At 39.9% G+C, this 12,747-nt stretch overlaps 1 protein-coding gene across 3 annotated transcripts in view; it reads right to left on the bottom strand.

Annotated features, from left to right (window-relative positions):
* The window catches only part of GBE1 (1,4-alpha-glucan branching enzyme 1), a 289,276-nt gene extending 280,147 nt beyond the window's left edge, over positions 1-9,129 (bottom strand). For 2 of the 3 annotated variants that reach the window (XR_005793231.1, XM_040484218.1), the window contains exon 1: positions 8,842-9,129. Coding sequence is in view for 2 of the 3 variants with exons in the window: in XM_040484218.1 (XP_040340152.1) it covers positions 8,842-8,975 (134 nt within the window). In the remaining variant the exon portion in view is untranslated. The remainder of the gene's footprint in view (positions 1-8,841) is intronic. The other variant, XM_040484217.1, reaches the window with a different exon arrangement.
* Positions 9,130-12,747: the final 3,618 nt, after the last annotated feature.

A 12,747-nucleotide genomic window follows, 5' to 3' on the forward strand; every position in this document is an offset into this window, starting at 1 on the left:
AGTAATTGATAAACTCATTTCCTCTCAAAATACTCATACTTTTTAAGAGTAAAATATCTGTGAAATTGGAAAAGATGGTGGTATTCCCAAGTCTTGAGGCCAGCTGAGGGCACCTAATCAGCTCATCTGGGGCCAGAGCAGTCAAAAGTCTCTACATTCCCCTAAGAAAATAATCCAGAAAAATACAGATCAGGTTTAGAAAAGTGAAAGCCATGACTCAGGGGTTGGTGATATTGAGGATAGCTGTAGACTTTTCTTGGGAGAAATGAAAACACCCGGGTTCTCTTCAGAGGGTTTTATACACAGATGTGATATTAGGGAACTACAACACAGTCTCATTGGGTCTTTTCATCTTTAGGCAGAAATAGTGTCCTTTTTGGAGCAAAGGACAGAGCTCTGGGATGTTCTGATAGGTGAGGCCAAAGGACTTTTCTCAGGAAGGTGTATAACTAAAAGCCTTGAGTATCTAGGCTCACTTTCAGTCAAGCAAGATCATGGAACAGTTCTGATCAATAATTTGTAAACTGAAAGATGTAGATGAAGTTTATAGGAAAATTAACGTATGCTTGGTTAAAATGGACAGAGTGAGCGGGCATGAACGTGTGGGCCTAGATGCACCCAGCCATCTTCTAAGCATAAGAATATAAAGACTATGTGCTAAAGATAATAGAGCAGAAAGATAAAGGATGGGTCAATGCTAAGGCCCAAACCATTCATCTTCACTTTCTTTGTGAGAAATACAAATTTCTATTTTAATTACGCAGTCTGTGGGATTTTCTGTTAATTGAAAGTATGCTGAGTTTTCTGTTACATAGACCTAAATGCATAACTGGTTTTATTATGTTTCTGTAACAAAGCATGTACCTGTATCATGCAGTTATTCATAATTAAATATAACCTGTGGCTAGTTGTTTATAATTTATGAAAATGAAAATAAATTAGATTGAGGATATTGAGTAACACATGATTTCACTGGTAACAGAAATATTTAATTCTCACTTGATAAATATTTGGAAAACTTCAAGGTTACCTATATAAGAAGTGTATCTGTTACCTATACCAAGAAGTGTATACTCTGTTTCTGATTATTATATTTTAGATTTCAGACCTACAACACATACCCAGAGACTGTGACTCATTGTAATTTCTATTCCATGGGTCTACCAAGACACCCATGAATATTCCATTTCTCTGTTTTACATATCTCATTGTAAAATCAAACATATTGAAATTAACTGAAATCATCAAATAAAGAGGAAGCACAAGGAAAGATACTGAATTTAAATTTTATTCTTATTAATAGATTATGTTAAGATTCTACTGAAAAATTCTTTCATTTTCAAGCTTTTAAGCTGCTATTATATATATTTTTTTCTCATTTTCAAAGTTATTCCTGCGTATCGGTAAACTTGATATGACCACTCTTCCAGCCATCCAGAGTTCAAGACGAAGAAAATTCCTACAGTTGTTTGATGCCCAAGAATATGAACAGTTAGCAGTCAGATGAAAGAAGAGAAAAGATGGAAAAGGAAGATCAAAAGAAGGGTGATTCTGAGCCTCTGCAGGCTAGCATTTACCTCTCTCTCTAAAGAAAGCTTTATGCTCATTATATCCTGGAATTATCTTGCCTTCAGCTTAAACAGGCAATTGCATTATTTCCTCTCCAAATGAAGGATCAAAGTTTAAACATATTCCTTTCCTTGTATACTAGATTATGATTAAAATTACCACCTCCTCACCTCATTCACATAATGGCTCTACTGGGAAAAAGAAGGAAGTCCCTAAAGTAAAGATGCCATCCAACAAAATGAAGAGTTGTGGAGAATTTCTGGTCGTATTATTTACCTGATAGTTGATTTCAGGATACAGCATTAAAAAAGCTAGCAATAAGATCTTTTGAAAATAATATCCTAGTGAATATTTAAGATGGAAGGCTATTTTGCTTACAATATTATCATCATCAAATAACTATCATTTACTTACAGAAGATCTTTAATATACTTCTAGTCCTCAAGACACTCCTAGAAGGTAGGTCCCGTCCATATTTTACAGAAAACGAAATTGAGGTTCAAAGAGGTTGATTAATTTGCCCTCAGATTCAAAGCTCTTAGGACACATGAGAGTTCAAGTTCAAGCTTCATCTTGCTCTTATACTTTGCAACACATACACAGCAATATTTTTATATACTTTCCCCTTTTACATATTAGGAAACTAAATTTAGAATCTAAATTATTCTAATCATTTAAACATCAGAAAACAATCAGGTTTTACAAGTTAGTCACTATAACTTAAACAGTATCAAATAAGATGCAACATAATTGCATAATAAATTAAGGAATGTAGATTGTATAATAATGTATGCTTACTGTGGAGTTTTACCTTTTATTCATGTATTTAGTTCCTGTTACTCTAAACACAAAACAGAAATATGCTGCTTTTGGTTGTTAAACACAAAAGAACCCTGGATTCAAAACAGTGGTAAGCATCTACTGATGGGTAGACATCACAAGAAGAGAATGTACTCGTTAGTAAAAAATAAACTTACTTTAGAAGGAACTGGTAGCAGCAATTCTCTCGAATGAAAACACTTTCATGTTTTCTTTTAATATCTATAAATGTATAATTGAAGTTTAATAAATGCTTTCAAATAACAGCAGTATGGTATTCTTATCAGTCTAAAACTATAGTACATTTCACTGGGACTATATTAAAATCTCGCTGACTAACTAGGGCCAGCTTGGTAGGAGCCGAACGGAATCCTCTAAGAAGTTATCACATCAAGAGTCATTTCCCAGGAGGTGTTACAGCAGGCACCAGAGTCTACCCAAATGCTCCACCAAGTCATTTTAAGGCACTTTGAAAATGAAAAGAGGTCAAAGCCTCTTGCCCATCACTGTAGAAAATTCAGGAGTAACTCTGGAGTTAGTATAGATCTCAGCTGCAAAGGGCAAATAAATCTACTAGTACAGAAGAGTGAGCCAGATACATCTTGTAATCTTCAGATTTATCCCTGCCTTCTAGAATCACTGACATTTGACTTTCTTCAGAGCCAATAACTTGGCCAGGCACTGAGAAAAAAGTGCACCATGCAGCTATGATATAAAACTTCTATGCTGTGAGAATCAATTTGGTGTGGCTGCTGATACACAAATCCAAAGCACTTTCCAACTCTGATTAGCTACCAGTGTAAAAACTAACTTCATTTCTAAAAAATAGAGATGTTCACTGTAATTCTAATGCTTAGTATACTTGGGGTCACAAAAACCTCTCCTCCCATTCTTAGGCACACAATTTCACATCAGACTTTCTCAAATTGAATATCCCTTCAGTGATTAAACCTTTAGTCTCTGTGTTGGGGCACCTGGGTGATTCAGTCGGTTAAGCATCTGAGTCTTGATTTTGGCTCAGGTCATGATCTCACAGTTCATGGGATGGAGCCCCAAGATGACAGCGCAGAGCCTGCTTCGGATTCTCTCTCTCCCTCTCTTTCTGGCCAGGCCCCCCCCCCATCACACGAGCACACGCTCTCTCCAAATAAATAAATTGAAAAAAAAAAAACAAAAACAAAAAAAACAAAAAACTTTAGTCTTTGTGGAAGTATCTAATTCATAATGATTTTCTTCATTTTCCCCAGTTACCTTTAGCTCTTTACTTGAACATGTATTTCCCCTTTCCCCCAGATTGTCATACATAATCCCCTGGTAACTGCTGCTGCTTCTCTCTTTATCCTAGCATTCCCAACAATTTTTAGCTTAAGGTAAGTTGACTGAGACTCATTGGTATAAAAAAGGGAAAAATATGGGGTGCCTGGGTGGCTCAGTTGGTTAAGCATCCAACTTTGGCTCACAGTTTGTGAGTTCAAGCCCTGCATCGGGCTCTGGGCTGACAGCTCGGAGCCTAGAGCCTTCTTCAGATTCTGTGTCTCCTCTCTCTGCCCCTCCCCTGCTTGCACGCCATCTCTCTCTCTCTCTCTCACTTTTTCAAAAATAAACATTAAGAATAAAAAAAAAAAGAAAACAAAACAAAAACAATAAATAGACGCAGAACACATTCATTTAAATTCTATACTGTTTCCTGTAAGTCAAGTATGTTTCTACAGATTGAGAATAGTAAACAAACAAACAAAAAACAATACAGGAAAAGTGCCCACCCAAGGGAGTCAACAATCTAGTGGGGGTACAAAAGAGCAGAAAGACAACTATATTACAGTGGATGAGCATCTTTAAGATGAGGGTGTTCAAGATGGTAGACAAGAAATGAGGCACCTTACCTAGCCTGGAAAAAGGTGTAAGGATAGGGTGAAGTCAGGGAAGGTATACCTCTAAGCTGTTTCCAGAGGCACATATAGGAGGATATAAGGCAGAAGCAAAGTATGCATAAAACAGAACAAACAGCATGTACAGCTGGAAATATGTCTAGACCAAAACATTTGGCTTCCAACACAGACTATTCTGGACAACCTCAAACTGATATCCTTTATAAACATGTGTTAGAAGATCTATTTAATGGAATAGAGGGTTATATTAATAAAGAATGTACAAAAGGGTTCACTTATTAATTCATTTCCACTAAACTAAAGGAGTCATTTCTGATAAAGATCAAAAACGTTTCCAGTTCTTAATCTCCTTTGCCAATTATTCAGTGATTTTCCTAGACCCCTAACTTCTTGTGAACACACACAAATGAAAATCTTCAACATTAAAAAGGAGTACATGTGTGAAAAAGATAGCATGTTTTCAATTGATTCTAGTGATATTTTAGTACCTCTTGTGGAATGGCCATCAGACATCTCAGCTGCCTCTCTATCCCTAGGCTCCCTCTGGTAACACAGAACAGAATGAGAAGGAAGGTCCAAAGATGAGTCTCAAAAGGTAGACAGAGACCATATGATATAGAATCTTGTACATCATGAGAAGTCTGTGTTATACCTTAAAAGCTATGGGGAATTGAAAAAAAAAATTGAAAAAAGGCAAGAACTATAAGGCTATTTTTGTAAACCAGGCTAGAGAGGCTACTACCACCTTGAGTAGGATGATGGCAGTAGGACTGTAGAGTTGGCATATAGTTGAAAAACAGGAGCCATCATTGATTAGACTTGGAGATAAGAAAGAGAAGGTGAGAATTAAGGTTAAGTTTTAAGTCTTAGGCTTGAGCAGTTAGTAGATAAGGATACCACACACAGGGACAGGGTATAAGGGACAAACGTTTGGATTGAAAAACCCTAAGTTTGGCTTTACGCATGCTGAGTTTTACTTCTAGGACATCAAAATGTAGGTATTTATAAATACGACCAAACACTCATATGAGGACTTTAAGACACAGAACAGATGAACTCAAAGGAAGGGAAGCAAAAATAATATAAAAACAGGGAGACAAAACACAAAAGACTCAATATAGAGAACAAACAGAGGGCTACTGGAGGGGTTGTGGGAGGGGGGATGGGCTAACTGGCTAAGAGGCATTAAGGAATCTACTCCTGAAATCATTGTTGCACTATATGCTAACTAATTTGGGTGTAAATTAAAAAAATAATAAAATTAAAAATAAATAAATAAATAAATAAATAAATAAATAAATAAATAAATAAGACTGAGACCAGGAGAGAGACTGGGGGCTGAAGATAGATGTGGGCAGTGTCAGTACATAGATGGAATACATGGATGGAGGAGAATGTTTAAGGAAAGTATATAAAGTAGAAACACATAAAAGGACCTAGGGAAGAGTCCTGAGAATCTCTTGTGTTAAATAATCAGAAAGAGATAGAGGAAAAACCATCAGATGTAATAGAGGAAAAGCAAAAGATTTTCATGTCTTCAAGAAGTGGCACAAAATGTCCAATGCTAGAGATAAAGAGGAAAGAGGTATCCGCTAAATTAGCAAAAAGTCATTGTTCATGAACTTGTTGTAAAAGGTTCTAGAAAGAAAGATTAATCCCACCTGCAGTACTACTAACCCATGTAAACTTAAGCCAAGCATTTGACCAAATCTTGGGTTCTTCATCTGTAAGACAGGAAAAACAAAATTCTTCCTGCCTCCTGGTTTTGTTATCAGGATTAAATTAAAATCTGAAAATATTCTATAAACTTTAAACAGAGGGTATAGATAAGTGTTACTGCAACTGTGTTGATCTTCAAGCTGTTCACAAATGTCACTTTTATGTTTCACACACAAGGCTCAAAAGTCACATTTGACTTACACTGGCCGATCTAATGTATCAGCAGAAGTGACCCACTCATAGACAAAAGCTGTAAGAAAAGGTACATAGTTCAACATGTCCCCTACAGCAAACATTATAGAAGCATGTTTCAAAACGAAGACTTCGTCATCCTAAATTCTTGAGTGATTGCCACAAGGAGAGCCTGACTCATGTTAGCATGTAATATTGGCACAATTAAATGCTATTCTTTAAAACACTAAGATTTTGCAATTACACCACTGCAACTAATTGCAGTATAAATGACAGGTGAAAAAAGCAGGAAAGCCGAGAGGAAAATCCCATCTTAGGAGGTAATCAATGAGACATTATAGGGGCTATCACACACACTAATGAACTAATTTTTATTTCATGTAACAGAGTAATTCACTAATCCTCACACTGGATCCAACATTCTTACAGTTACAGAAAAGGTAAACAAGAACAACAAATGTACATAACAGAATTTCTGATGAAGATACTTTGGTTGAGAAAAGATGAGACAGCGCATCAATGAAAAGAAACTGACTCCCCCATCACCATTCCTAAACACTGTTGTTTGTACCCTAAATTTTCTGCACTCCTCAGTAAGTTCTACTTTGCACTTGAATGTTTGGCTGGTTGTATATTTGTGTTAGGCCAAAGACAAAATGCGCCAGTGGGTTATTAGAAATAAACAGAGAATAGATAAAGTAACCAGAAGCAAAATTCATGAGGGAAGGATGTTTTATTCTTCAAATGTTAGCAGTAAAAGTTACTACTGCCAAATGCCAAATGACTATTTGATATGCCTAAATGGAACATGTGTGCTGGAAAATGGCAATTACTCCAAACCAAGACCAGAAGTAGAATCCAGGTCAGAGTGAGGCACAAGGGCCCAGTGGACCAGCCTTTTCACCAAGAATAGTGGTTTGCCCCCACTTTTCTTTATTGTGGCCTTTGTCTCTCTCATTAGTTTTGACAAACCATGAAAGAGCATCATAACTGCTTCAGTCCCAATGGAGTTGAAGTCAATTACATGACAAGGGATGTTTGTCTGCTGTGATCATTTTTTTTTTTTTAAAGGAGGTGGGGGAACAAAACATTCCCACAACTCTCTCCTAGAAAGGTCTTAAGTGCCATTTACAAAGCATACAAATAAATTAAGTATCATCATCAATAAACACATCAAAAAAGTCTGACCACCAGCTCTTTGCTCTAAAATTTTTTGACTATTTCTAAATCAAATTCAAGTTTTAACTATGAAGATGATGGACTCAGTGACTTTGAAAGTATAAACTGTAAATACTGAAAGCAATTTCACAAGGCTGCATAAGGTTCCAATCATCTGATCAACTGAGCGACAGCTCAAGGTGACTACTTTGAGGAGGGCTCATTCTTTAGGGTATACAAGCTCTGGAATGAGATGTTGTATTGAACTTGTCACCTCTTATTTTTTGTTCATAGGGACCCCTTAAGAAACAGTTACTGGATTGAATGCAGGTAGTAGGTGACAATGCCAAGTCATGAACCTAAGTGGGGTTTTTTTTGTTTGTTTTTTTGTTGTTTTTTTTTCCAAATTCCAAATCAAACCTGTTTCATTACCCCCAACACTGCTTCTTGGCCATAACTAAATGGCTGTTTTCTATTACTTGAAAATTTGACCATGTGTATTCTGTTGCCATGGTAGTTTTTGCCCTGGAGTCTCTCGGCTAAAAGGGCTGAAACCATAAATCACAATGTGCTTATCTCACAAATGAAACTACTATAACTAGTATGACAACTATTTAAATCTTACAAACTATACCTTCGAAGTTGAGCTGCCTACTAGAATTATTATCCCGGCAACTCAATTGTGCTAAACCAATGTACTGTAGGATGTTAGGAGACAAACTGAAGCTAAAGCCCCTAAACGGGCCTCCAGAAGTTTGGCTCTCCTGGCCTTTGTCCCTCTTCGAGGTGGCAATGCCAAACACGGGCAAACTTTGCTGACAAATGTCGCTGTAAGTTTCCTCTTCAATGTGGGCCCACGGAGGGTAAATAAAGTGGCCAAGGTAACGTTTCATCTTCTCTGAAAGGAAATATTAACAAGGAGCAAGAGCTGCCTGAGAGAATCGTGGATATAAAATCACAATATTTGCAATTAAATAAACGAAATTGTAAACGCACGATTACACACGCCGAGTGTTACGCACACGCTAATTCACAGTACAACTCTGTTGAATGGAAAGGTCACAAAACCTGCAGTGGCTTTGCCTCCCTCAGTATCCGCACCTGAGGAAATCACTGCTGGGAGCCAAAGCACGTACTCAATGGCGCACACCCGCTGGTTCGAAAGGAAAGGAGAGGGGATGAGGCAAGTTTATTCCGCGCTTCTAAGTCTAGTCCGGGGACCAGAGTTGTCATCAACCCACCACTCCGCAAGACACAGGACCCAGCGAAGTCACCCCGACGCCCACCGTACAAAGCGGCTACCCGCCAAGGTCGGGGGCGGGCCAGCGCAGGGCGGGGCGGGGCTGAGAGGCGGACCCGGAAGAGGGCGGGACCTGCACGCACCCAGCCGAGAGGCGGTTCGACCCCGGAGCCCGCGCTGGGAAGGCAGCCAGTCCCACTCTGAGGAGAGAGGGGGGGGGATGGGGAGGGGGACCTGAGCGGTATCAGGCGGTACCTGTGCTGGAAATCCAGGGCGAAGGGCTTCAGGTACGGGTCGAGCTCCAGAAGTCGGGCTAGTTCCGGCACATCCGCCAGGGCTGCAGCCAGCGCCGCCTCGGAGCACTCGCCCCGAGCCACCGGAGCCGCCATCTTCTGCTGCAGCCCGAGTAGCCGAGCCCGAGTGGGTCGATTGGAACCTGAGCGGGAACTGGAGCTCTAGTTGGAAGGAAGGCGGCGAAGGCGGAGTCGGAGGAAGCTGAGGCGAGCTACGGAGTCCCGGGGCCCTTTATAGCCGGAGAGAACGGCCGCCTGCCTCCCCTCCCTCCACCCCCCCCCCCGCCCGGCGGGGCGGAGCGGGACCCGTGGTGATTCCCGGACTCTCGTTCGGAGCCGGGGGCGGGGGGGCGGCGGTGAGGTGCCGAGGGACCTCCGCCCGCTCCCGCGGCTAGCACCTGAAGGCCGCAGAGACCTGCCCTTTCCTCCCCAGCCTTTTTCCCCCCCGCGGGACTGAGGCCATCCTGGCAGGCGGGTCCCGAGCCGAGGTAGCTCTGCCTTGCCCTCCCTAACCTCACCCGTATTTGGCTCCAGAGTTAGCCCTCAGCTTTTCTTCCTTTAAGCAACTCCCACTGGCGGCATCCTTTTCAAATATGATGCGTGCTTTTCTTGAAGGCGACCTTCTCAAAGTTCTGAGAATTTCTTGTTAGGGCGGTATTGCAGACAGATTAAAAAAAAAAAAAAAATCACAGTAAGGAAAGGGAACAGTCAGTATGGACATAGTAATACCTGGGAGGATCTTCACACCACTGCCTAACCAGAACGCCTGTAGATTTTTCCAGTGTCATGAATTAACCAAAAAAGTCCCGATCCTGGAATCATCCCACGAATACTGTGATGTGCTGGGACTATTCTCTGGGTTGCCAATGGCTGAGAATTGAAACCATGTCAAGAACTTTGCCCATTTCCCATACCTCAAAAACAAACAGAAAAGAAAGGAGAAAGAAAGAAAAAAAAAAAAGACCTTTTTGTCTGTGTTCATAATTGCAATAAACGTTTCTCAACGATTGAACTATCCTTGATGAGACAAATAGTATTATAGAGAAAAACGTTAAATTGGACTTCAGCTGTACCCCTTATTGGTGAAGTGCTTGTGCAAGAAATCTCTTTTCCTCTTGGCTTATGAATGGGGGACCCTACGTAAACTTCCCCAGTGGGAACTTCTGTTTCTCCATACCGGTTAACTGGCTTGTCAACGATTCTGTTTTGAGAACACAATTTTATGTACATCCAGAGAATTGGACCCACCAACCCAGGAGTTTTCAAAGTGCTTTGAACCTAGGAACTGGAGACTGGAGGATCTCTTTCCCAGTTAAGATTTGGGTGTGGAGAATCCTAGGGACTATGGAGAAGGAAGAGTGTGGATCATCACTGGCCTTGAATTTTATTCAAAACCTTTTTTGTGCAGGCATTAATAACAGACTTGATGAGAGATATCTAGCAACCGAGGACCTCAGAGTGAAAGAGTGAGGAATCTGACAACCTTCAGAAAGGCAATGTCTTAATTTTCCATGAAGATGGCAACTTGCAAATGTTAGTAAAATAGAAAACGCTGTAAAACGACACTATAAACTCAGAAGCAGGACATCCAATAGATGCACAAATCTGTATCTCCAATCCTAACCTTTTCTCAGAAATCCAGGTTCATATCACTATCTGCCTACTGAAATTTCCATTTAGCTGGCCAGAAGACCTAAGCCAACTATCTCCAAAATATACCCTAAAGCAGTCTTCTCATCCTTTGTCCGGTCACTCTTAACAGGAGCAGCCTCTCCTTTGGACTAACACATGTAGCCCATTTCTTCCATCTAACCCACATCTCTTCCATTTTTTGTCCCTTCTAATCCATTCACTAGTGTTTGTCAAGTTTGAAATGTGCATATGAATCGCCTGGGGATGTTGTTAACAGCACTTAGTCTCTCATTCAGTTCTGGGTGGTGCCTCAGATTCTGCAATTGTTTCAAGCTCAGAGGTGATGCTGCTGTTCCCGACTGGGGGTGAGGTTTGAGTTGTAAGGCTCTACACAAGAATAAATCAAACAATTTATTTTATTTATTTTTTTTTTATTTTATAATTTTTTTTTCAATGTTTATTTATTTTTGGGACAGAGAGAGACAGAGTATGAACGGGGGAGGGGCAGAGAGAGAGGGAGACACAGAATCGGAAACAGGCTCCAAGCTCTGAGCCATCAGCCCAGAGCCTGACGCGGGGCTCGAACTCACGGACCGCGAGATCGCGACCTGGCTGAAGTCGGACGCTCAACCGACTGCGCCACCCAGGCGCCCCTAAATCAAACAATTTAAATGACATGCTGATTCACTCCGAGTTAAACATAAACTTCTTACCATTCCCTAACTAGGCTTCTTAATCTGGTCCCTATCTTTCCACCACTTTTCTCATCACCTTTTCTCATCTTTTCTGGCTTTACTATTCTGTAGAAATAGACTTTCCTGGGACTCACTCAGCACTTTGTAGCCTCTGAGACTTTTTATTTGTCCTTCTCTCTGTTGGGAATTCTCTTCATGACTCAGCCAAACATAACTGATTTCTTCCCAGCATTCCTTGAGATCTCAACATAAATGTCCACTCATCTTAAGCCTCTGCTTCCACTAAAACTTCAGTGTCTGTTAGAGCATGTTCTCTCCTACACAACAATTAACAAAACTTAGGTGTTTCTTTTTCTCTTTTATGTATTGGTCTCCCCCTTTAGAATATAAACTCCAAGAGAGCAGATATCTATTCTCTCTTACTCACTATTGAACAAGTATTTAATGAAGTCCCATGTTGTCAACCCGTTCAGTTTCCTGGGTGCTGGGATTAAATTGTAAACAAGACGAGTTCCAGTTGTCATAAAGCTCACACGAGGTGGAGTGTTGTGTGCAATTAGCATATAAGAAATACTTCTCAAAGCACAAAATGCCCAATAATAAATGCACTGTAGAGAATTAAAGTTAAGCAATAATGTCTGCTTTAGTTCTCGTGGTTAAGGAGGGCCATTCAGAATTGACATTGAAGCTGAAGTGTGTAATGACGGGGAAGAAGCCATGAGACAAAGAACATTGCCAGTAAACAGTTTGTGCAATGGGGAATGACTTTAGTCACAGAAAGAGACAATTCTAGTGTACCTGTTATATAGTGAGAAGAATACCAAGAAGTAAGGTGTGAGAGCTAGACAGCTGTTTGATCATATAGGGCCTCTAATTTAAGTATGATAGGATGCTGTTGAAGGGTTTTGAGCAGAAAACTGATTTAATTTGATTTACATTAAAAAAAATATTTTCTCTATGGAAAATGGATTACAGGGATAACAAGAATGGAAGCAGAGAGACTATTAGGATGCCACTGCAGTGCCTAATTAGATATATATTCCTTTAAATTTATCCATTAAAATGTTCTAAAACTAGATGAGGCAAAGGTTACGTAATTCTATAAGTTTACCCAAAAATCATTAAAGTATACACTTAAAACAGGTGAATTTTATGGTGTAAACTGCACTCTATAAAGCTAGTTTAAAACTTTCTTTTACATAAGACTGTAAGAATCTCCTTACAGTGTATATAATAGCTAGCAAGTTTTGGTATCCCAGTCTCCAAACTAATATGCACTTATTTCTGGATTAAATTCTGCAGAGGCAGTAGCCAGCTAAACTGCCCCTCTCCCACCTTGTGAAGCCTTTCAGAGGACCCTGGAGGAACAGATTGTCATTTTGTCTTCAGACCCGTTCACCATCTAACCTCTCTATTTAGACTGCCAAATGGTGAGTGTTCAATGTAATGTTGGTTGTCACTGCCTGAAAATCAGAGTTAAGCAAACAACTTTTTTTCAAGGGCAGTACGTAATACTTTTTAGATGATAATGATTTTCAATT

The sequence above is a fragment of the Herpailurus yagouaroundi genome, unplaced genomic scaffold (genome assembly GCF_014898765.1).
Source record: "Herpailurus yagouaroundi ecotype Mexico unplaced genomic scaffold, PumYag 162, whole genome shotgun sequence".
Taxonomy (NCBI): domain Eukaryota; kingdom Metazoa; phylum Chordata; class Mammalia; order Carnivora; family Felidae; genus Herpailurus; species Herpailurus yagouaroundi.